The 23,326-nt window shown below is 39.0% G+C and overlaps 1 protein-coding gene across 3 annotated transcripts in view; it reads right to left on the bottom strand.

Annotated features, from left to right (window-relative positions):
* SCML2 (Scm polycomb group protein like 2) overlaps positions 1-23,326 on the bottom strand; it is a 94,008-nt gene that overhangs the window by 56,347 nt on the left and 14,335 nt on the right. For 2 of the 3 annotated variants that reach the window (XM_045778014.2, XM_087860366.1), the window contains exons 2-6: positions 20,447-20,492; positions 17,180-17,248; positions 10,959-11,029; positions 9,873-10,107; positions 5,004-5,092 (exon numbers count right to left, since the gene is read on the bottom strand). In XM_045778014.2, the coding sequence (XP_045633970.1) occupies positions 5,004-5,092; positions 9,873-10,107; positions 10,959-11,029; positions 17,180-17,248; positions 20,447-20,468 (486 nt within the window). In that variant the 5' untranslated portion in view covers positions 20,469-20,492. The remainder of the gene's footprint in view (positions 1-5,003; positions 5,093-9,872; positions 10,108-10,958; positions 11,030-17,179; positions 17,249-20,446; positions 20,493-23,326) is intronic. The other variant, XM_087860365.1, reaches the window with a different exon arrangement.

The following is a 23,326-nucleotide window of genomic DNA, read 5'->3' as shown; positions in this document are numbered from 1 at the left end:
CTCTGCTATGAGCCTGCTCCTTCCTCTCCCACTCCCCCTGCTTGTGTTCCCTCTCTCACTGGCTGTCTCTGTCTCTGTCAAATAAATAAATAAAATCTTAAAAAAAAAAAAAAAAAAAAGAAGTTGTGGTCCATATATACAATGGAATATTACTCAGCTATCAGAAAGAACGAGTTCTCAACATTTGCTACAACATGGACGGCACTGGAGGAGATAATGCTAAGTGAAATAAGTCAAGCAGAGAAAGACAACTATCATATGATTTCTCTCATCTATGGAACATAAGAACTAGGATGATCGGTAGGGGAAGAAAGGGATAAAGAAAGGGGGGGTAATCAGAAGGGGGAATGAAACATGAGAGACTATGGACTATGAGAAACAAACTGAGGACTTCAGAGGGGAGGGGGGTGGGGGAATGGGATAGACCGGTGATGGGTAGTAAGGAGGGCACGTATTGCATGGTGCACTGGGTGTTATACACAACTAATGAATCATCGAGCCTTACATCGGAAACCGGGGATGTACTGTATGGTGACTAACATAATATAATAAAAAATCATTTAAAAAAAAAAAATAAATAATAGTGGAGCATAGCTTGACACACCCTTTGCGAATGCAATTTAATAGTATATATCAACACTTAAAAGCACACATTCTCTTTGAACCAATAATTCTACTTCTAAAAATGTAGCCTTCACACTTATACAGAAAGCTCTATACTACAGATGACTTAAACGAGAATATGGACACAACCTAAACATCCATCGTTAGGGACAGATTAAACCAATTATGGTAATCCATACCACAGAATAGTACAATACAACATAAAATATATATGAAGCAAAACGGAAAGATTTCCAGAATATACATATTTTAAGGGTAAAAATAAATCACAGAACAACATTCACAATATATTCAAATTTATGTTTAAAAAATTAAAACCCATATATGTTTGTGAATGCACAGAAAAAAGTCTGGGAAAACACAAATAAAACTTCTATTTGGAGAGAAGAGGGTGGAAAGGAGGAAAGGATGGGATGAATAAAAAGATGCTCATTTTAAAAAAAAAGATGCTCATTTTTTACTCTGAGTACTTTGATATCCGCTCTCCAAACATGAATTACTTTCATAATTTTAAAAATGAAAAACATAATGTGTGTGACACATAACTAGCTAATAAAGCAATCTGATAGAGTAAGTAAAATAAATCCAATGGCTTTTCTAAAGCCACAGCACAAGCTGATAATGTTTAATAAAGACTACTACTAAATATCTCTTTTGGGGGCGCCTGGGTGGCTCAGTCATTAAGCATCTACCTTTGGTGCAGGGCCTGATCCCAGGGTCCTGGGATCGAGCCCCGCATCGGGCTCCCTGCTCTGCTGGGAGCCTACTTCTTCCTCTCCCACTCCCCCTGCTTGTGTTCCCTCTCTCACTGGCTGTCTCTCTCTCTGTCAAATAAATAAAATCTTAAATATATATATACATATACATTTATGTATATATAATCTCTTTTGTTACTATTCTCACATACGCTTTACACATTGCCCAAAGGGCCTGTGTCCCTTGCTGGGAGGTGGTTGGGCAAACTCACTTTCAGGCACTCTTGTTACTCAAAGCGGCACTCAAAAGAATTTTTTTTTGCAATGTGAGAATCACATTAATTGATGTTTTACATCATTATGTCTTTAATGTTCTCCAAAAGCTTTTAAAACCTTTGTCAAAGCAATCTTGAAAAAGAAGAACAAAGCTGGAAGTATCACAATCCCAGATTTCAAGATATACTACAAAGTTGTAGTAATCAAAACAGTATGGTACAGGCACAAAAACAGACACATAGATCAATGGAACAGAACAGAGTCCAGAAATAAACCCACACGTATATGGTCAATTGATTTACAACAATGGGGAAAAGACAGTCTCTTCAACAAATGGTGCTGGGAAAACTGGACAGCTACATGTGAAACAACAAAACTGGACTACTTTGTTACACAAAAACAAACTTGAAATGGATTAAAAACCTAAATGTGGGGGCGCCTGGGTGGCTCAGTTGGTTAAGCATCTGCCTTCAGCTCAGGTCATGATCCCAGGGCCCTGGGATCAAGCACCAGGTCTGGCTCCCTGCTCAGCAGGGAGTCCGCTTTTCCCTCTGCCCCAACCCTGCTCGTGTTCTCTCTCGCTCTCTCTCAAATAAATAAATAAAATCTTAAAAAAAAAAACAAACCTAAATGTGAGGCCAGAAACCATAAAATTCCTAGAAGTAAACATAAGCAGTAATTTCTTTGACATTGTCCATAGAAACATTTTTCTATGTGTCTCTGTTTTCCTATCTTTCTACTTTTCTATATGCCTCCTCTGGCAAGGGAAACAAAAGCAAAATTAAACTATTGGGACTATACCAAAATTAAAAGCTTTTGCACAGTGAAGGAAACCATCAACAAAACAAAAAGGCAACCTACTAAATGGAGGAAGATATCTGCAAATGATATATCTGATAAGGGGTTAATATTGAAAATATATAAAGAACTTTTAGAACTCAACACCAAAAAAACAAATAATCTAATTAAAAAATGGGCAGAGGACCTGAATAGACATTTTTCCAAAGAAGACATCCAGATGACCAATAGACACATGAAAAGATGCTCAACATCACTCATCATCAGGGAAATCCAAATCAAAATCACAATGAGATATCACTTCACACCTGTCAGAATGGCTAAATACAAAAACACAAGAGACAAGTGTTGGCGAGAATATGGAGAAAAAGGAACCGCTATGCACTGTTGGTGGGAATGCAAACTGGTGCAGCCACTGCAGGAAACAGTATGTAGGTTTCTCAAAAAGTAAAAAATAGAATTACCCTATGATCCAGTAATTCCACTACTGGGTATTTACCCAAAGAAAATGAAAACACTAATTTGAAAAGATAAATGCACCCCCTATGTTTACTGCAGTATTATATACAATAGCCAAGATATGGAAGCAACCTAAGTGTCCATCCATAAATGAATGGATAAAGATGTGGCATATATACATACACACACACACACACACACACACACACACACACACACACACACACACTGGAATATCAGCCATGAAAAAGAAAGAGATCTTGCCATTTGCAACAACATAGATGGAGCTAGAGAGTAAAATGCTAAATGAAATAAGTAAGTCAGAGAAAGACAAATACCGTATGATTTCACTCATGTGGAATTTAAGAAACAAAACAAAGAAAAAAGAGACAGACAAAAAAACAGACTCTTAAATAGAGAACAAACTGGTAGTTGCCAGAGGGGAGGTGAGTGGGGAGAGGAGCAAAATTGATAAAGGGGATTAAGAGTCCACTTACCTTGAAATAAGCACTGAGAAATGTATAGAATTTTTGAATCCTTTTTTTAAAAAACTACAATATTTACCATTCTTGACATGAATAACTGTAATAAAATTTAAGTGACTGAAAAAAGAATCAGGACAGAGGGTGAGAAAGAAATATTTTGACCCATAATTTAACTAAAACTTGGCTTTTATTCACTGTTCCTTAACATAGTGTACTCTTTCAACATTTTCTCAAGAGCATAAACTATCTTTGGAATTTTCCCTCTTTGTTATATAACAAATATTTCCTTATAACAAATTCTTTCTGATGACTGTTTTTAACATTCTTCTACTTCTGAAACCAAATCTCTCTAAGTAACTTTCAAGTGGTTTTCTGGCCCATCATCATTTTATGCAATGTCGAAGGATGACTAATACAGCAAAATGAGGGGAAGCTTCACTTCTGAAGGTAAATAAAAAATAGTAAAGAACATTTGCTTCCAGTAGAGCACTCCTTTCATATCTAAGGTGAAGAAAGAGGGTACAAATTCATTTTGACTAGTGGGTGATTATAATTGAGACTTTTTTATAAGTTGCTGTTATGGGCTGAATTGTGTCCCCACCCCTGCCAAATTCATATTTAAATCCTAACCCAATGGGGCGCCTGGGTGGCTCAGTCGTTAAGCCTCTGCCTTTGGCTCAGGGCGTGATCCCCGCGTTCTGGGATCGAGCCCTGCATCAGGTTCCTCCGCTAGGAGCCTGCTTCTTCCTCTCCCACTCCCCCTGCTTGTGTTCCCTCTCTCCCTGGCTGTCTCTCTCTCTCTCTGTCAAATAAATAAATAAATAAAATCTTTTAATAAATAAATAAATAAATAAATCCTAACCCCAGTACCTGAGAATGTGATTTCATTTGGAGACAAGGTCTTTAAAGAGGTAATTAAGTTAAAATTAGGTCATCAGGGTGGGCCCTAACCCAATGACTGGTGTCCTCATAAGAGGAGCAAAGGAGGACACAGACATACAGATCATGTGAAGACACAAAGAAAAGACAGCCATTTACAAGTCAAGGAGAGACGCCTCAAAAGAAACCAAGCCCGCTGATACCTTGATCTTGGACTTCTAGCATCCAGAGCTGTTAAGAAAATAAATTTCTGTTGTTTAAGTCACTGTAATGAACTGAATGATGTCCTCCCAAATTCATAAATTGAAGCCCTAATCCCCAATGTCACTGTATTCAGAGGCAGGGCCTTTAAGGAGGTAATAAAGGTTAAGTGAGGTCATGAGGTGGAGCCCCAACCCAAAAGGACTGGTGTCCTTACAAGAGGAAGAGAAACCAGAGATACATATCCTTCCCCACAGGCACAGAGAAGAGGCCATGTGAGGACACAGCAAAAAGGCAGCCATTTATAAGCTGAGGAAAGAGGCCTTACTAGAAACCAACCCTGATGGCACTTTGATTTTGGACTTATAGCTCCCAGAACTGTGAAAGAATAAATTTCTGTTGTTTAGGCCACCCACTCCGTGGTACTTTGTTAGGGCAACTGTAGCAGATTAATACACGTGTCAATCCAGTAATTTAAAAAGAATGTTTTTTTCCATATCAGAGAAGACAAAGCATTTAAGTGCCCCTATTAAAACAATAAAACCACAGCCCAGATGATGGAAGCTTTTTATAATATCTTTCTTACCTTCTTAAAGAATGTTGCAGGTGCCATTTCAGATCCATTCAGTGTTCGTAAGAGGAACATTGGCCAAGAAGATGCATTCATCTGATACCCTATTTTATAAAATAAATCAGCATGAAAAAGCCTCCCTGTGATATTACAGTAAGATGGTATAAAAAATAGGTTTTGTTTACCATTCTTCTCCAGAGAATGACTTTGTTATTGAGAAACTAAGGAAATAGCTAAGAGAAGCAGATGCACCCTCCAATCAGTTCTACTGTACCCACTGTACTATTTGGCAACAATGCTACAGTACGGGTAGAAACTCTCATTTTGGGGGCACCTGGGTGGCTCAGTCGTTAAGCGTCTGCCTTCGGCTCAGGGCGTGATCCCGGTGTTCTGGGATCGAGTCCCGCATCAGGCTCCTCCGCTGGGAGCCTGCTTCTTCCTCTCCCACTCCCCCTGCTTGTGTTCCCTCTCTCCCTGGCTGTCTCTCTCTGTCAAATAAATGAATAAAATCTTTAAAAAAAAAAAAAAAAAGAAACTCTCATTTTGGAGAAGCCATTAGCTAGAGTTCACCAACATGCACATATGTATGTTAGGAATGGGCCATAATACTAGGGGGTGATCCAAGCCAAAACCCATAAGAGGTTCCAGTCCCCACCAACAGCCACACAAGCATGGCAAAGGCTGCAAAAGACTTCCAGCCCCTCTTTTTCCTTAGAGTGCCTGCCTTATTTCCTTTCAGAAAGACAGTTTTCTGTGAAACTCAGCAAATGTACACTTATGATGCATTTCATTGTATATAAATTTCACTTCAAAATTTAAAAAAAACTGTAAATAAACACTGAACTCTAGTTAATGATACACATACTAAAGTATTTAGGGGAAATATACTAACATCAGTAACTTCCTCTGAAATACATTTAAAAATAAGATGGATTGATGAATTGATAGAAGGGCAGATAGATAAGTGATAAAGCAAGCATGTAAAATGACAATGGTAGAACCTAGGTAGTGTGTGGGTGTTCACTGTAAAATATTTTCACCTTTTCTGTATGTTTGAAATTTTTCATACAATGTTAGGAAAAAAGATATCTCTCACTTTAGCAATCTTTACACACTAAACAAGATCTTCTCAGAATCTGTATCAGATGAGGTCAAAATTCACTCAGTGGGTGTCTTTTTCAGAGATCTTATCAATTAATGGTGAATATCACAGCATCTGGCACATGCAACAGTGGGTAGGGTCTGCTAGTTTTATTGCTTTCTGGGGGCAATCCATTTCATGCAACACTTGCCTGCCCTGATGCCAGAATTAAAGAGAACTTGGCATGCATCCCTGATGGATACATGCATTAAGATAGGGAGGCACATGAATCACTGGCAATCACTGGCACTGGGTCCATCTAGGATTAAACATGCAAAAAAGTTCAGATAGAAAGTCATCCTATAATAATCCTATACCAAAATCCCCTTAATCTGAGGGGGAAAAAATGGGGGGAGGAGGGAATTTATTATATACTCCCTTAAAATATATCAGTATTATTAGTGATATTTAATAAATAATCATCCACAACATGGATTTGCCACATTGCGGTTAGAATATTTCACAAAAATAATTCTCTGGTCCTTATGCCTTTCTTTTAACCCCCATCTTATCCTATTACATCATGCAATCATCATCAGTGCCATCACCATCATCATCTTAATTTGACATTTTCTTAATTCTTTAACGGCCTAAAGTCAAACATAGATTAAAAGGCCAAAAACAGATGAAAGAGCGTGCAAAAATTCAAACACAGATAAAACTAATCTACAATGTTAGGAAGTCTAGAAAGTGGTACCTTTGGGAATGGGAGGTTTATAACTGCAGATCAGGAGTGGGGTTTCTGGGGTGCTGATAATATTCTGTTTCTTGATTTGGATGATGGTTATATGGATGTGTTCATTTATAAGCTGTACACTTACGAACTGTACACTTTTCTGTTTGCATACTAAAACTTTAAAGAAGCTTTTAAATATAACCTCTAAGGTTTAAATAACCTTTTAAAAAAGAAAACCAGAGGTGCCTGGGTGGCTCAGTCGTTAAGCGTCTGCCTTGGGCTCAGGGCGTGATCCCAGCGTTCTGGGATCTAGCCCCACGTCAGGCTCCTCTGCTGGAGGCCTGCTTCTTCCCCTCCCACTTCCCCTGCTTGTGTTCCCTCTCTCTCTGGCTGTCTCTCTGTCAAATAAACAAATAAAATCTTTAAAAAATAAAATAAAATAAAATAAAATAAAAAGGAAAAAAAGAAAAAAGAAAACCAAGTTGTGTTATATTAAAATGGAAACTATTCAAAGCATCTAATGAGCAAATTGGCAAAAATTGTGTATTTTTAATATGTACTATCAAAATATATATTAATCAGCGTGTACTGCTATGTATTTCATATTTTTAATTTAAAAACTCTAAAAGTAATTTGAAAAAAGAATGATCATAAATCTGGCTATGTGTTTGAAGTGTTGGCAATCACAACAGTTAGGCTTCCTTTAAACAAAATTCAAAAACATATTATCATTTATAAACAGAAATCAAATCCAAACAGGGAAGCACTACGCCTCAGGTTTACACTTCTATCTCTTACAGAATTCTGTATGATTTAAGAGATGTTTAAAACATAAATGGTATGAAAAAAGAAAAGAAGGAAAAAGGCTGAAAACACACACACCCTAAACCACCTTCTTGGAATAACACATCTCTAATTAGTTCTTTTTTAATATTTTTAACCAGATTAGGAATAATTAACAATTAGAGCAAGAAAATTATAAAAATATGTTGCTAAAAGAGTGGTAATTATTAATATCTTAAATTTTGGGTTCTGAGGGAATTTTTAACTATAGATGGAAACAAAAAGAAATCCATTCTCTCGTGCTTTACAATAGAGAATTTTCATTTCCAGCATTGTAAAGAAGAAGCAAAAACTAATATGTACCATTCACTCAAAACTATAGAAGTAATAGGGGTGCCTGGGTGGCTCAGTTGGTTAAGCAACTGTCTTCAGCTCAGGTCACGATTGCGATCCCAGAGTCCCAGGATCAAACCCCACACTGCATCGGGCTCCCTGCTCAGCAGACAGTCTGCTTCTCCCTCTGCCCCTCACCCTACCCTCATGCTCTCTATCTCTCTCAAATAAATAAATAAATAAATAAATAAATAAATAAATAAATAAAATCTTTAAAAAAAAAAAGGACTGTAGCAGTAATAAAAGAAATCACTTATTTTCTACAGAATATCAGAGTACATCTAAATATTTGGGGGGCAGGCCTTTTTTTTTAAGATTTTATTTATTTATTCGACAGACAGCACAAGCAGGAGGAGCAGCAGGCTGAGGGAGAGGGAGAAACAGGCAGAGGGAGAGGGGCAGGGAGCCTAATGCAGGGCTTGATCCCAAGACCACCCCCCTACATCATGACCTGAGTCAAGGCAAACGCTTAACTGACTGGGCCACCCAGGTGCTCCCAGACTTCTATTTTTTAAGATTTATTTATTTGGGGAGGGGAGTGCACGTGAGCACAGTGGGGAGGGTCAGGAGGAGAGGGAGAAAGAGTCTCAAGCAGACTCTGAGCTGAGAATAGAGCCCGATGTTGGGCTCGATCTCACGACCCTGAGATCACAACCTGAGCTGAAACCAGCAGTTGTATGCTTAACCAACTGTGCCACCCAGGCACCCCTGGAGTACATCTAAATATTAAGAGAAAACAGGGACGCCTGGGTGGCACAGTTGGACTCTTGGTTTCCTCCCGGGTCGTGGTCTCGGGGTCGTGGGATCGAGCCCTGCATGAGGCTGTGCACTGAACGTTGAGTCTGCTGAAGTTTCTCTTTCCATCTACCCTTCCCTGCCTTGCGTGAGCATGCTCTTTCTCTCTTTAAAATAAATAAATAAATCTTTAAAAAATAAATAGATATTAAGAGAGAACAATTTTGCCCAAAACTGGAGTCACATACTTTTTAGCTTTTAAAAACTTGGTCAAAATTGAGAACTTTATACTTAAAAACCTTTGCTATACATTTCCATCAATCGCCTCCTTTTCAAAGATCTAAAGGTACTGACCCCTACCCCTCTCACTATGATTTCTTCTCATTGTCGTTATAACGAAACTTCCAAGTTTGAAACTGGGGTCTGGATGTGGAATCATACCCTTCCCCTGTGTTCCCCCCCATGCCAAAAATGCTGAATGGCTTAACAGACAATAACGAGGGAGGAAGTGACTCAGTACCAAATGCTACAAACTTCTCCCCCAGAAGGGTTTCTGAATCTGCATGTGTGACTTAGTAGAGCTGCTTTTGACATTTCAAGTTTGAAGACAGCATATGTCTTGCCCTGGTGTGGAGAACCTTCAGCACACATATGCCTAATGTGTACTTACGTGAAACTCTGTAACATATGGTACAGAGTTGATCTCTCATACATTCTCCACAATAACCACCTATTTGCAAAAATGCCTATCAGAGATTTCTAAAAGGCTACTTCAGGGGCACCCAGCTGGTCCATAGAGCATGCGACTTGATCCTGGTGTTGTGAGTTCAAGCCCCACGCTGGGTGTAAAGATTACTTAAAAACCAAATCTAGGGTGCCTGGGTGGCTCAGTTGGTTAAGCAGCCAACTCTTGATTTCGGCTCAGGTCCTGACCTTGGGTCATGAGATCAAGCCCCACATGGGGCTCAGTGCTCAGTGCAGAGCTCCCTCCCCCTCTGACCCTCCCCCTGCTCACGCACGCGCTCTCTCTCTAAAAAATAAATAAAATTTTTTAAAAAAATAAAATCTTAAAAACAAATAAAAGGCCACTTGAAACTTCTCTTAACGAATATTACATTAGTAAAAATATGTTATTTTAAAAACTGTTTATCCTTACCCAGTGGAGGCTGAAGTAAGTCCCCTTCCTTTTCACATGTCCCAATAGGCTGTATGTCTGGAGAATCGACAAGTCTCCAAAAATCATTTCTGTTGTCACTACCATCCAGTCTTAAACGTAGCCTGGCACCAGTAATTCCAACGACCGTGGCTATACATATTGAAGTCATATTGCGAGGGTCATGGGCTTCCAATTTCATACCAACTTTGAAGTCATTAGCTGGTGGAACCTTGGACTGTATATGTTACATATGTGTGTGTGTACACACACACACACACACACACACACAAATAAAGTTTTGTTAAAATGCATCAACTGTAAGAAAAACAGTCAGTTATGTTACCAGAATACTATGAAATGTTTTAAGTAACAGTCATAGCAGATGGTGAGCAAAAGAACTATAAGGGTCAAGGAAAAGATCTTCTCCAAACGCTCTCCTTGGCTTGACATGCAGCATAAAAACACTGCCCATTGCTGGTCTTATTCTTTTGCCCACTTCCAGGCAACCCAAATATATCCTATAAAATGTACCCTGAATGGCTTCCTAAAATAAGAATTTGATTAGGCCAATTTCCTTGAAATAAACCAACTGGCAGCTCACCACTGCCTAAGTCCAAGTCCTCAGTACAGTTTAAGAGCTCCCATACCTTTAACCTTATCCCCACGCTATCCCCTCTACCCACTTTGTGCTCCAGCCACCCCATGCTATCCCTCAACACTCAGGTTCTTCTACACCCATGTGCCTTTGCTTTGGATGTTCCCTCTGCCTGAAATATCCTTCCCCTCATTCCAACCATCTCAGATATCACCTCTTCTGTGAACACTCCATAGAGTTATCATACTTTCCATAATTAATTATTTACATGTCTGTCTTTCCCTCCAGATGGACGATCATGACTGCTTAGTATACCTAACACAGAGTAAATCCTTAATGAATGAATGCAAAGAAACCATCTGGCTCTTAAGTGGCACTACCACAATCCCATTATCTCCTCACACTGCTAGAACCTAACAAACACAGAGACATCCCTCAACAAATTAACAATTCACATTAATATATACAATATCTACAGACTTTTGGCATACCTGTCTGAAACACTCCGAAGGGGCACTCAAAGATCCAGTCTCTTTCAAGTAATTTTCCCAGTGGAAATCATCTGGGGAAGAAAAAAAAAAACCACATATACAAAATAGGGGGTTTTTTAGTATATATAATATGTATACTAATTTTCAGGAGTAAAATAGGACTTTAATTCCATATCTCTTTAAAAAAAGACTTCCTAAAGAACAGATTCAACTTTCCTGATCTGCATTTGATTACCAGCACAGAAATAAAAAATAAGACAACTTTCTGGTAGGGGCGCCTGGGTGGCACAGCGGTTAAGCATCTGCCTTCGGCTCAGGGCGTGATCCCGGCGTTACAGGATCGAGCCCCACATCAGGCTCTTCCGCTATGAGCCTGCTTCTCCCTCTCCCACTCCCCCTGCTTGTGTTCCCTCTCTCGCTGGCTGTCTCTCTCTGTCGAATAAATAAATAAAATCATTAAAAAAAAAAAAAGACAACTTTCTGGTAATAATGGCTCTGATACAATTACACTCCAGATCTTCTTCATGTAATGAGGAATTAACCCAATGATTCTAAAAATGTAGACTCTAAAGGATTGTTTTATAGAGTAATAGAAAATTCTACTCATCTGTCTATATAAATTTACTCAAGACGTGTATACTCAAGACCATTTCATCCCATTAATGTGAAGGCACTTCTTTTTTTTTTTTCATGGAGAACTAAAGGTGTTCAGGTATGTGGTCGTAAAGAATCTTACCTCTGCAATGCTTTATGGAAAGAAAAAAATCTGAGAACCAGAGTTGCTTCTCAATTGACTGTTAGATCTTCATACACGGTATCAAGAATATGGTGGCAGAATAAAGCAGCAAACCAGTCATCAGTACAGTCACTGATATGAATTATTTTAATGATCTATATTTTCTACAAACACTTGCTGTCCCTTCTCTCACTCAGCCTTCATGATATATTACAATGGTATGAAGGTCATAAAGCAGTGTACTTTGCCTGGATTGCACACTTCAATTCAGTGTTCCAGTCAGACCGCCAAGACACTGAGAAAAAGACTTGATAGCAGTATCAAAGGTACTATTAATTCATACAAAAGTTTTTTTTTTAAGATTTATTTATTTATTTTAGATAGAGAGAGAGAGCACATGCGTGTGGGCGTGTGTGCAAGGAGGAAGGGCAGAGGGGAGAGAGAAGCCAACTCCCGGCTGAGTGGGGAGCCCATGCGGGGCTCGATCCCAAGACCCCAAGATCATGACCTGAGCCAAAATCAAGAGTCGGACACTTAACCAACTGAGCTACCCAGGCACCCCATAATTCATACAAAGTTTAATTCTCATCAACCACCTATGCTCTTGTTTAATTTCCTCACTATAAAAGTATTGGGTTTGACAGTTTCCCGTCCTGGGGGAATCTGCATTACCAGCCTCTTATACATCTTTCAAAGGGTAGAATACTTATATACACATACGCATACATACAAATGGAGTGCTGTTACATGCTTAACAACCAGCTTTCCAGAATACACAAGTAAAAAGCCTGACTGGTAGTGTTTGCAGATTTCTATGGTATAAATACTACCACCATGGCTGATCACAAGGTGACAGGGTGAAGTCAACAACAACAAAACTGGGAAGAGATGTGCACAAGTGGCTCTCCCAAGCTGGTGTGAGCCAGCTTCAGCATACCACTGTTATGTGTGTTTATGCATTTATATGTGTATGTACACATATTACATATGGTATTAAGCATGTCATACGTAACACTGTACACCCTGCTTTTTTTAACGATAAATCTACGAGATTGCTCCATTAAAAAAAAAATACTGGGTTTAATTCGGCTTGTAGATGACATGAAGCTAGCACTACCAAAGTGCTGAATGGCATGCAGCAGAATGTCAAGAATATGGGCTCTGAAGTCAAACCTGCCTTCTTCCAGTCTGGCTCTGCTTCTTACAAGCTATGTGATCTAAGCAAGTCATTTCAGTTTCTCAGCCTCAGTTCCTTCATCTACAAAATGAGGAAAAGTAATACATACGGCACAAGGTATTCTGAGAATTAAGTGATGTAGCATACATATGTCACTCAACAAAAGGAATGCATAAACTAGAAGTCATAGTTGTGCCTAAATTTATTAATACTGGATAGCTTTGTCCAAAATGAAAACTGGGGAGCCTGGGTGGCTTAGTTGGTTAAGCATCTGCCTTCAGCTCAGGTCATGATCTCAGGGTCCTGGGACTGAGCCCCACGTCGGGCTCCCTGATCAGCAAGAAATCTGCTTCTCCCTCTCCCTCTGCCTCTCCCCCTGGCTCATGCTCTTTCCCTATCTCTCTCTGTCAAATAAATAAATAAAATGTTTAAAAAAAAAAAGTGAAAACTGAGGAGCACCTTGCTGGCTCAATCCATAGAGTGTAGGACTCGATCTCAGGGTCATGAGTTCAAGCCCCACACTGGACATGGAGCTACTTAAAATAAAAATTTTTTAGATATATATATTTGGGGGGGGCACCTAGGTAGCTCAGTCAGTTAAGCATCTGCCTTCAGCTCAGGATATAATCTGAGAGTCCTGAGATTGAGCCCCTCATCAGGCTCCCTGCTCAGCAGGGAGTCTGCTTCTCCCTCTCCCTCTGCCCCTCTCCCCCTGCTTGTGCTCTCTCTTACCCACTTGCTCTCTCTCTCTGTCAAATAAATAAATAAAATATTTAAAAAGATACATAGATATAGATATAGATATAGATATAGATATAGATATAGATATATAGATTTTTTTTTTTAAGTGAAAACTGTGGAGCACCTGGGTGGCTCAGTTGGTTAAGCATCTGCCTTCAGCTCGGGTCATGATCCCAGTCCTGGGATCAAACTCTACATCAGGGTCCCTGCTCAGCAGGGAGTCTGTTTCTCTCTCTCCCTCTCCCTCTGTGCTCTCTCTCTCTCTAGCTCTCATTCTCTCTCAGATAAATAAAACACAAAATAAAATAAAAGTGAAAATGGAGATCCATGGTTATAAAATTAACTGACCAGGATATTTCAGTGACCTCCTAAGCACTAACCTGACAATCAGGAAACCCAAGGTTCTAACTGAAGCTCTACTATCATATGACCTTGGAGAACATTAAAAAAAGAACAAAACAGGGGCATGTGGGTGGCTCAGTTGGTTAAGCATCCAACTCTTGGTTTCAGCTCAGGTCATGATCTCAGGGTCATTGGATCAAGCCCTGCATTGGGCTCCATGCTCAGCATGGAGTCTGCTTGGGATTCTCTCCCTCTCCCTCTGCCCCCACCCCCACTCGCTCTCTCTCTCTCTCTCAAATAAAATGTATAAATATTTTTTTTAAACAGGGGTGCCCGGGTGGTTCAGTCAGTTAAGCATCTGACTCTGGATTTCAGCTCAGATCATGATCAGAGTTGTGGGATCAAGCCCCACATCGGGCTCCACACTTAGTGGGGAATTCTGCTTAAGGATTCTCTCTCCCTCTCCGTCTGTCCCTCCCCCTGCTCACGTCTCTCTCTCTCTCTCTCAAGTAAATGAATCTTAAAAAAAAAAAAAAGAACAAAACACAAATGGAGGGGGAAATCTGACTATAAAATCATTAAAGAGCCAACATCCCAGGAAGAAAGGAGTGTAAATTGAAGATAATGACAGGGAAACTAAAATCATTTCACAATAATACCTCAGATAAACCAGCTACATTTGTAAAATTTTTCAATGACACTGGAAAAAAATTCATTTAACACATTTTTAAAAATATTTTATCACCATTCGTGTCTGAACAGGCTGTAATTTGAGCTAGCAAATCCTTTACACCAGTATTCTGCAATATGATCATTTTCTATCACATTGCTAGCTAATGACCCTATGTAGCATTTAACCACTGGAGCCTTAACTTTTTTCTTTATTCTTAAGGCAGTATTTTCAGTCCCCAAAACCGCTCAGTTTGGCTGCCCATGTGCTGAGACCCTACCAATAACATAGGGGAAACACGCATAGCAAAAGGCTTTACTTAGATTTAGATTTGCTTAAATTTAGATTTGACATATCTTCAATAATACCACAGCTGGAATTCCTGACCAGGAGCCAAAATAGTCAGAAAGTCTTACCCAAACCTGAGGACCCAGCCTGCCTCTGCATCTTACCCTCATGGACAAACCGGAGCAGGGGAATATTATTCTCCCTCAGAAACGAGGCCTGGCAACTGAAAGGTTTGTTCATGAGATAGGTATACACATATAACCATGTGATCTGATTGTTATTTGCACATGTCCGTGGTCCTTCTTATTTGCCTTGTACTCTATACTAGTCCATACATTAGCCCAAACACATTTTGACAAACTGAACATTATCTATATGAGCCACCTTGGTCTTCTCCAGAGTGAATCAGAATCCTAAAGTCTCCCAGCAGTGCTAGGCTTGGGTTCAGAGGCTCGGTAAAGAAGATGGGCAAAATATCTAGAGTTGGAAGCTTCTCAGCTGAATGATCAGCACCCACTGCTTCATAGCAATTATCACAACTATAACTGGGCATTTGTTTAATGTCAATCTTGCCCCCTAAGCTCAAAGAGAGCAGGAATCATGTTTGTCTTATTCATCACAGGTTTCCCATAGAAGGTTGCCAGTATGTGCCAGGCACCATCCTAGGTACTGTGCACATAGTAGTTAACAGAAGAGACAAAAGTCCTGGCTCTCTTGGAGCTTACCTTCTAATGGTCACTGATTTCTAAGATGAGATGTTAGGGTCAGGGCCCTGAGAAATATCCGTAGATGTCTGTCAATTTAATTAAGTAATATCATTTTTTCAATCAAGTTTGAGAATTTTTAAAAATTACTAGTTTCAATTTTTAAGAATATATTTTTTAAAATTTATTTTTATGAAATGTCCAGTATAGCAAATCTACAGAGACGGAAAGTAGATAAGGGGTTGCCTAGAGCTGAGGGAAAGAAGAGGTATGGGGAAAAACAGGGAGTGACTACTAACTGGGTACAGGATTTCTTTTTAGGATGATGAAAATGTTCTAAAACTGATTATAGTGATAGCAGCACAAGTCTGTGAATATACCAAGAACCAATGAACTGTGTACTTTAAATGGGTGAATTCTATGGTGTGTGAATTGTATCTCAACAAAATGGGTATATTAAAAAAATACAATAGATGGGGAAGATTTGTAGGAATGAGGAAGAACATTTTAACCTAATGGCTTCCCTTTCCTTGGAGGGCTTTGGGAGTTGGAGGGAACTGCTGAAGAACAAATAAGACCAATGGAAAAGGGAGCTAAGGAAGAACTGGGGGCCCAGCCACAGTGAGAAAGAATGATTCCATGCGGATTACCTCTATAGGCAATCTTCCTGTAGGAATAGAAAGTCATAGGTGAACTACCCCAGGAGTGGGGCTAGCAGGACAGGTACAACAGAAAAACAAGGGGCAAAAGGTTTGCCTGGAAAACTCTGATAAACACAGTAAGCCTGTTATAGTTATTTTTTTAAATTCAGCTTTTTGTATGTGTATGACTAATTTTTTGTTTTCCTTAAGAGCAGGTACAATGGGTCAGATCCTATCTCCTGAGTCTCTGATGCAGTGCTATACACTTGCTACTCACAATAAGAAACTTAATACGTGAATTAATAACTCAAAGTTAATAAACATTTACTGAACGTTACTGTATGCCTAGGCATTATATTAGATGCTTTACATTCATTTTCTTTATTTAATTCCAACAGTCCCACGAAGTAAGTAGTATCGTCCCTGTGTTACAGAGAAGAAAAAAGAGACTAAGAACGTTGAGTAATTTGCCCAAGGTCAAAAGGCCAGGGAAGAATGAGACCGGGATTCTAGAACAGATCTGTCAGACCTCCCAATGCCTACTAGCTTTTATCCAATTAACTTTCTTTTGACCATCAAAAAAAGGATTTTCACATTGACTCTAATATTAGAAGAAAAGTCTTTATTAATAACCAAATTATCATTTTTAATTGGTAATAAATGGTAATTATTAACTAGGTATCTTTAATTTGGCAAAAAAAGCATTGAAATACATGATTTTTTCTACTTTAATCCCATGCCAATTTATCTCTAAAATAAAACCAAAGTAAATTTTTCAAAATAAAATCTTTTACCTTTCCTATTGCTCAGGTTTTATATTTATAGGAGTCTACTATACAAGACTATACCAAAAGCAATAAGAGTTCATATTAACACTGAATGAAAAGAAAAATATATTGTACTGAACTACTTTAAAACCTACCATTTTGCATAGAAGATGTACCTGAGTGAGGAGGTTTCTCTTGATTCTCCTTCTTGACATCCATTGAATCTAAAAAATGAAAGAAAATAGTGAGCAACACTGGAAGGCCATAGCAAAAATCTAAAAGAGCTCTTAGAAAACGTATAAACTAGGGTGCCTGGGTGGCTCAATCAGGTGAGTGTCTGACTCTTGGTTTTGGCTCAGGTCATGATCTCTTGGGTCATGGAGTTGAGCCCTGCATCAGGCTCCATGCTCAGCAGGGAGTCTGCTTGAGATTCTCTCCCTCTGTCCCTCCCCCTACTCATGTTCACTCTCTCTTTCTCTGTAAAATAAATAAATTAATCTTTTTAAAAAAAGGAAAAAAAGAAAACCTATAAGCTAAAACTATTTTCTAATAGGACCCAGTTTTAATTTTATAATTAATATCCTCATTTCCTGCATAGGATTTCACTTTCTAACATATGTATCTTACAATTTGCTCATTTACTTTGTTTATTGTATGTCTCATTCCACTCAAATGTAAGCTCCAAAAGGGAGCTTACCCCCCTTCCCTCCTCTCTAAAATTAAAAAAAAAAAAAAAAAAGAATTAACATACCCTAGAAATAAACTGCATGCTTTTAAGAGTTTAAAACATAAAAGGGAAATTGAGATATAATAGAGTAGGCAGAGATTTTTCTCTGTGCCAAGCTGAAGAGCTCCAATAGCACTAGACCTTGTGACTTTACAAATCTAAGACATTATTTGTCCATATATATATCTTAAAGTACTCATTTTTTTTAATTAATCATAATACTGTTACTACGCTGAAAAAAATTAACCGTAATTCCATAATAACTTCAACTAAGCAGTCAGTCTTCATATTTCCCCAAATATCTTATTTTAAGTGTGTCTCTTTGAATCAGCACCCAAATAAAGTCCATATACAACAATGGACAATAAGCGTCTTAAGTCTCTTTTGATACTTATAGGCTCCTCCTCATCCTCTTTTTCCCCCCACCTTCCTCTGGGAATTTTTTTTTGCTCATAACACCAGTTTAGTTTTACAGTCTGGATTGTGCTGACTAGCTCCTACGGTGCTGGGTTCTTCTGGTCCTTATCTTTTCTCTAAATATAAGGTATTAGTGGGGCGCCTGGGTGGCTCAGTTGGTTAAGCGTCTGCCTTCAGCTCAGGTCATGATCCCAGGCTCCTGGGATCAAGTCTGGCGTCAGGCTCGATCCCAGGCTCCTGGGATCAAGTCTGGAGTCAGGCTCCTTGCTCAGCGGGGAGCCTGCTTCTCCCTCTGCCTCTGCCTGCCACTCCCCCTGCTTGTGCTCGCTCTTTCCCTCTCTCTCTCTCTCTGACAAATAAATAAATAAATAAAATCTTAAATAAATACATAAATAAATATAAGGTATTAGTGTTTTGATCCAGAAGAGTTTAACCAGATTCAGGTTTTGCTTTTTTGAGGAGAGGAGAAAAGAAGGTGACTTCACAGGTGGTATTGTGTACTTCTCATAAGAGGCTCCTAATATCTAGTTCTCTCTCTTTTTGTGATATGAACAGCCACAGATGGCTACTGCCTAGATCCATTAGTTCATTAGTGATTACAAAATGGAGGTATCCTAATTTTATTATCCTGTTTTTATTAGCCAGAAAACTTATATAGAAAGAAACCTCCCCTCTTCAATCATTCAATTACCTAAGGTACATACCACATAGGAAAGTCACAAGCAACACTTCATTCTTTTCCTTTACTTTCTAATTTTCAAAATAATGAGCTGGATCTCAAGCATTCTCCAAAGATGACAGGTAAGTTTTGTTTTGCTGTGTCATTATGAACTCATGAATTTAACCATACTTAATGTGTTGTCAATCTATCACTCTTTTACTGTTATTGATGCCCAAATTGTCAAATGACAAGTTTCTCAAAGAAGGATCTATGAATGATACCAGGTATACAATTTAAGGTAACAGATCTACTTTCTGGTTATGACTCAGTGCCTCTTCAAGATGTGTGAACATTTGAGATGGATATATAAGCTGCTTTCTATTTAAATGATTTGACTAGTACAAAGAAAGTACACTAAACTAAACACTTGACAAAACTGGAAATAGCAGAGGACAACAACATTCAGCTGTCAGCCACAAGAAAGCTCATAAGAGACACAGGACTTGAACTGGGTGTTGAAGGAAGAACAGGATTTAGGATGGCAAAGGTGTTCAGGATGTATTATGGAAAAGGAAATACAGATGACCCTTGAGTAACATGGAAGTTAGGGGTACCCCCCACCTGCAGTTGAAAAATCCACAAATAACTTTCGACTCTCCAAAATCTTAGCTACTAAAAATCTATAAATGGTTCATTTGAGAGTTTTTTCAAACTGTCACAAATCTCCAAAAAATTTCCCAATATATTTATAAGAAAAAAACCCACACTTAAGTGGACCCATGCAATTCAAACCCATGTTGTACAAAGGTCAACTATACAATTCAAAAGAAAGAGTGCAAATGAGTGTAGCATACTCAAGGCAGGGTGAGCAGACTTCTCACTAAAGCAAGATAAGACAAAGCATTTATTCATTCATTCATTCATTCGTTTATTTATTTATGGGGGGGGCAAAGGGAGAGAGAGAATCTTAAGCAGGTTTCATGCCTAGCACAGAGCCCAACACGGGGGTTTAATCTCATGACCCTGCGATCATGACCTGAGCCAAAATCAAGAGTCAGTCACTTAACCAACTAAGCCACCAAAGCAACCCAGGATGAAGCATTTTTTAACCAATCATATTAGAGTTAGAAGATTTGGATTCTGATTTTGACTTTGTCACAGAGTTGTATGACCTGTTCACTTAAACTCTCTTGAGTGTCAGTTTTCTCACTGATAAAACTAGGAAGAAGGGACACCTGGATGACCCAGTGGGTTAAGCGTCTGCCTTCAGCTCGGGGCATGATCCCAGGGTCCTGGAATGGAGCCCTGCATCAGGCTCCCTGCTCGCCGGAGAACAACCCTCTGCTGTTCCCCCCGCTGTTCTCTCTCTTTCTCTCTGTCTCTGTCTCTCTCTGTCAAATGAATAAATAAAATCTTAAAAAAAAAAAAAAAACTAGGAAGGAAAAACAAAATTATCTTTAATAGCTATTCAGTTCTGAAATTCCAATTCTAAGCACCTAACATGTCCTATGACTTTATTTCTAAAACATCTTTTTTTCCAAAAGTTCAATCTACTAAAAGGTAGTCATTCCAAATGAATAACTAAAAATATCATCATGTCCAGAAAGTAAATCTTACCTTCGTTCACTGTTTGCCCCATGGTATTCTTTTCTGGTACTCTTTCCTACAAGGAGAAAGATGAATTAATGCCTCCTTTTAGCATATTTCTGAAGGGCATTATTATTAGAAATCAGTTATAGATTTAGATCATTTTAATTTATTTCCCTTGAATAAAAATAAGTTCAGTAGATTAGTAGCTGGCAGGGGCTGGGGAAAGAGGGACTAGGGGAGCAACTACTAATGAGATGGGTAAGGGTCTCTTTTTTGGGGTGACGAAAATATTCTGGAATTAAATAGTGGTGATAGTTATACAACCTTGTGAATAAACTAAAAACGACTGAATTGCAACACTTTAAAAGGGTGAATTTTATGGTTAAATGAATTAAAAAGAGCAGATTATCAATTGGTAGAGTTGATATCCAATCTGAGGCCAATCCCAAAACCCACTTAAACCCATATTATGGAGAGGTGGAAGAATTATGACTGTGTTGGTAAAACCTGTAAGAACTGCAAGAGTCAAGTCTTCTAACAAGACAATTACTTGTTCAAAGACCTATGTATTGTGAGTCACTAATTCATTCATTAATTCAAACTTTTCCTGCATGTCCTCAATATGCTAGGCAATCTACAACAAAGAGAAATAATACACTGTCCTTGCCCTCCAGCACCTCCATCCAGTCAGAAACAGGCCTATGAATAAAACACAATATGAGTGCTATAGTAAAGGTATGTACACAGAAATATTTAATATGGCAATAGGATATCCATCTTCCATTACTCTGTGTGCCTATGATTAGAACATGATAATGTGCATGATGGAAGGTAACTTCTTATTTAAAGAAGTCCGTGGAGAAGACATTCATTAAGCCACCCAGAACACCTTCTGCATCTCTGACTCAAATGACTTAAACTCAGAAAACATCTCCTCAAAATTTGCCCCTTCCTTCTGACATTTTTGTTTCTCCTACCAACACACTACTCTTCCAGGTACTTGGGATTTAATACCCCAGGTATGACTGAATGTGTGAGGTTCTCTTCTTCCACTCACACATTCAATCAGTAGCCAACATGCATTCTCTCATTTCTCTTTCCCCTGGCACTAACTGGTTTATACACTCATTAGCTCCTGCCTGGTCTAATACCATAGTTGCCTAACTCCTTTTGCCACAAGGGTCTTTCCCCACCACAACCTACCCAATACATGTCAGATATGGACTAAGCTGCTTTCTGCCCAAATCACTTACCTGCTTCAGTGATTTCACTGACTGCTGAATTGAACAAAAAATCTTCTGGGCCTATTTAAGGTCCCTCACAATTTCAAAGCCACCTGACATCTACCACCTACAGCTATCCTGTGGCCTAGCTCAAAACTCATCATGTTGTCCTATCTGCATGAGATACCCTTTCTTCTGCTGCTTCTTGAAATCCTATCCATCCTTTAAGACCAAACATAAATCCCACCTTTCTTAAAGCCTTTCTTGTTCCTTTCTGTATCACACCATCTGTTTCCAGGTGTGATATAGTCATTGATTTAATAAATATTTACAGAATTCGTATATGCTTGGTGCTGTGTAGACAGAAGATACACAATCTACTACAAAAGACCTTGGAAATCTAGTGAGAGAGACATATTAACAAATAATTATCGAACAAAGAATAAAACACAAACTCTATTAACAGAGGTAAAAGCGGTGCTCTGTGTGAAGACAAAAACACAATTAACTGGGAATATAAAAGAAGCCTTTCAAAAGAAGTGGCACTTGAACTGGTCCTTTAAAGATGAGTACTTCGATGAGCAGAGAAGAGAAAGAGAGGAATTTTAGGCTGAAGACACAAAACGAGTGGACACTAAGGAGGCTCCTGCCTCCTCTACTTGATTATGAAACACTAGAGTTGCTTAGGTTTCTTCTGGGCTCTTATCTCCCTCTACAGTCTCTCAGGGCCCATGCCTTCAGAAGTCACCCATAAAGAGATGATTCACAAAGCATTACCTCCCCTTTTGAGACATCAGCCCTGAAACTCAGATTGGAATAATCAAATGAATTAAATATTCAATACCACTGTGAGTGAGGATGTTTTCAATTAAAGACCATAGTCGAGTGGCTAAAGAAAAAAAAACAAAGTGAGGGCGCCTGGGTGGCTCAGTCAGTTAAGCCTCTGCCTTCAGCTCAGGTCATGGTCCCAGGATCCTGGGATCAGGCCCTGCATTGTGCTCCCTGCTCAGTGGGGAGCCTGCTTCTCCCTCTCCCTCTGCCCCCCACCCCGCTCGTGCTCTCTCGCTCACTCTATCTCAAATAATAAAATCTTTTTAAAAAATAAATTTAAAAAGAAAAGAAAAAGTGAAATATATAGAGGGTGCTGAATCCAAGCAGTAAGTAAAGGGAGATGAGCTGTAATCCAGGTAGGGAGTGAAGGCACTTACCAACTCTAATCAGAGAGCAAAAAGTTGTGAATTACATTAAAATAAGTTCCACTACTATAAGAAGGGGCTCAGTTGAAAAACTGAGGGATGGGTCACACGTAGAAGGATATACCCAGGTTCCTATGCTCTTCCCTCAAATCTCTAAACCATAACTGAATTCTTGATCTCAACTGTTATCATTGCTCCCATTAGTTAAGTAAATAATCTTGCAACCCTTGAAGGTGAAGATTTATGTATATAGATGACTAAAAGTAAATCTTCGGGGGCGCCTGGGTGGCTCAGTCGTTAAGCGTCTGCCTTCAGCTCAGGGCATGATCCCAGCGTTATGGGATCGAGCCCCGCATCAGGCTCCTCTGCTGGGAGCCTGCTTCTTCCTCTCTCACTCTCCCTGCTTGTGATCCCTCTCACTCTGGCTGTCTCTCTGTCAAATAAATAAGTAAAATCTTAAAAAAGAAAAAAAAAAAGTAAATCTTAGA

The sequence above is a fragment of the Ursus americanus genome, chromosome X (assembly GCF_024610735.1).
Source record: "Ursus americanus isolate L20-20 chromosome X, mUrsAme1.1.p, whole genome shotgun sequence".
NCBI lineage: Eukaryota > Metazoa > Chordata > Mammalia > Carnivora > Ursidae > Ursus > Ursus americanus.
The sequence above is the reverse complement of the archived record's forward strand: the minus strand, read 5'-3'. Positions and strand labels throughout refer to the sequence as shown.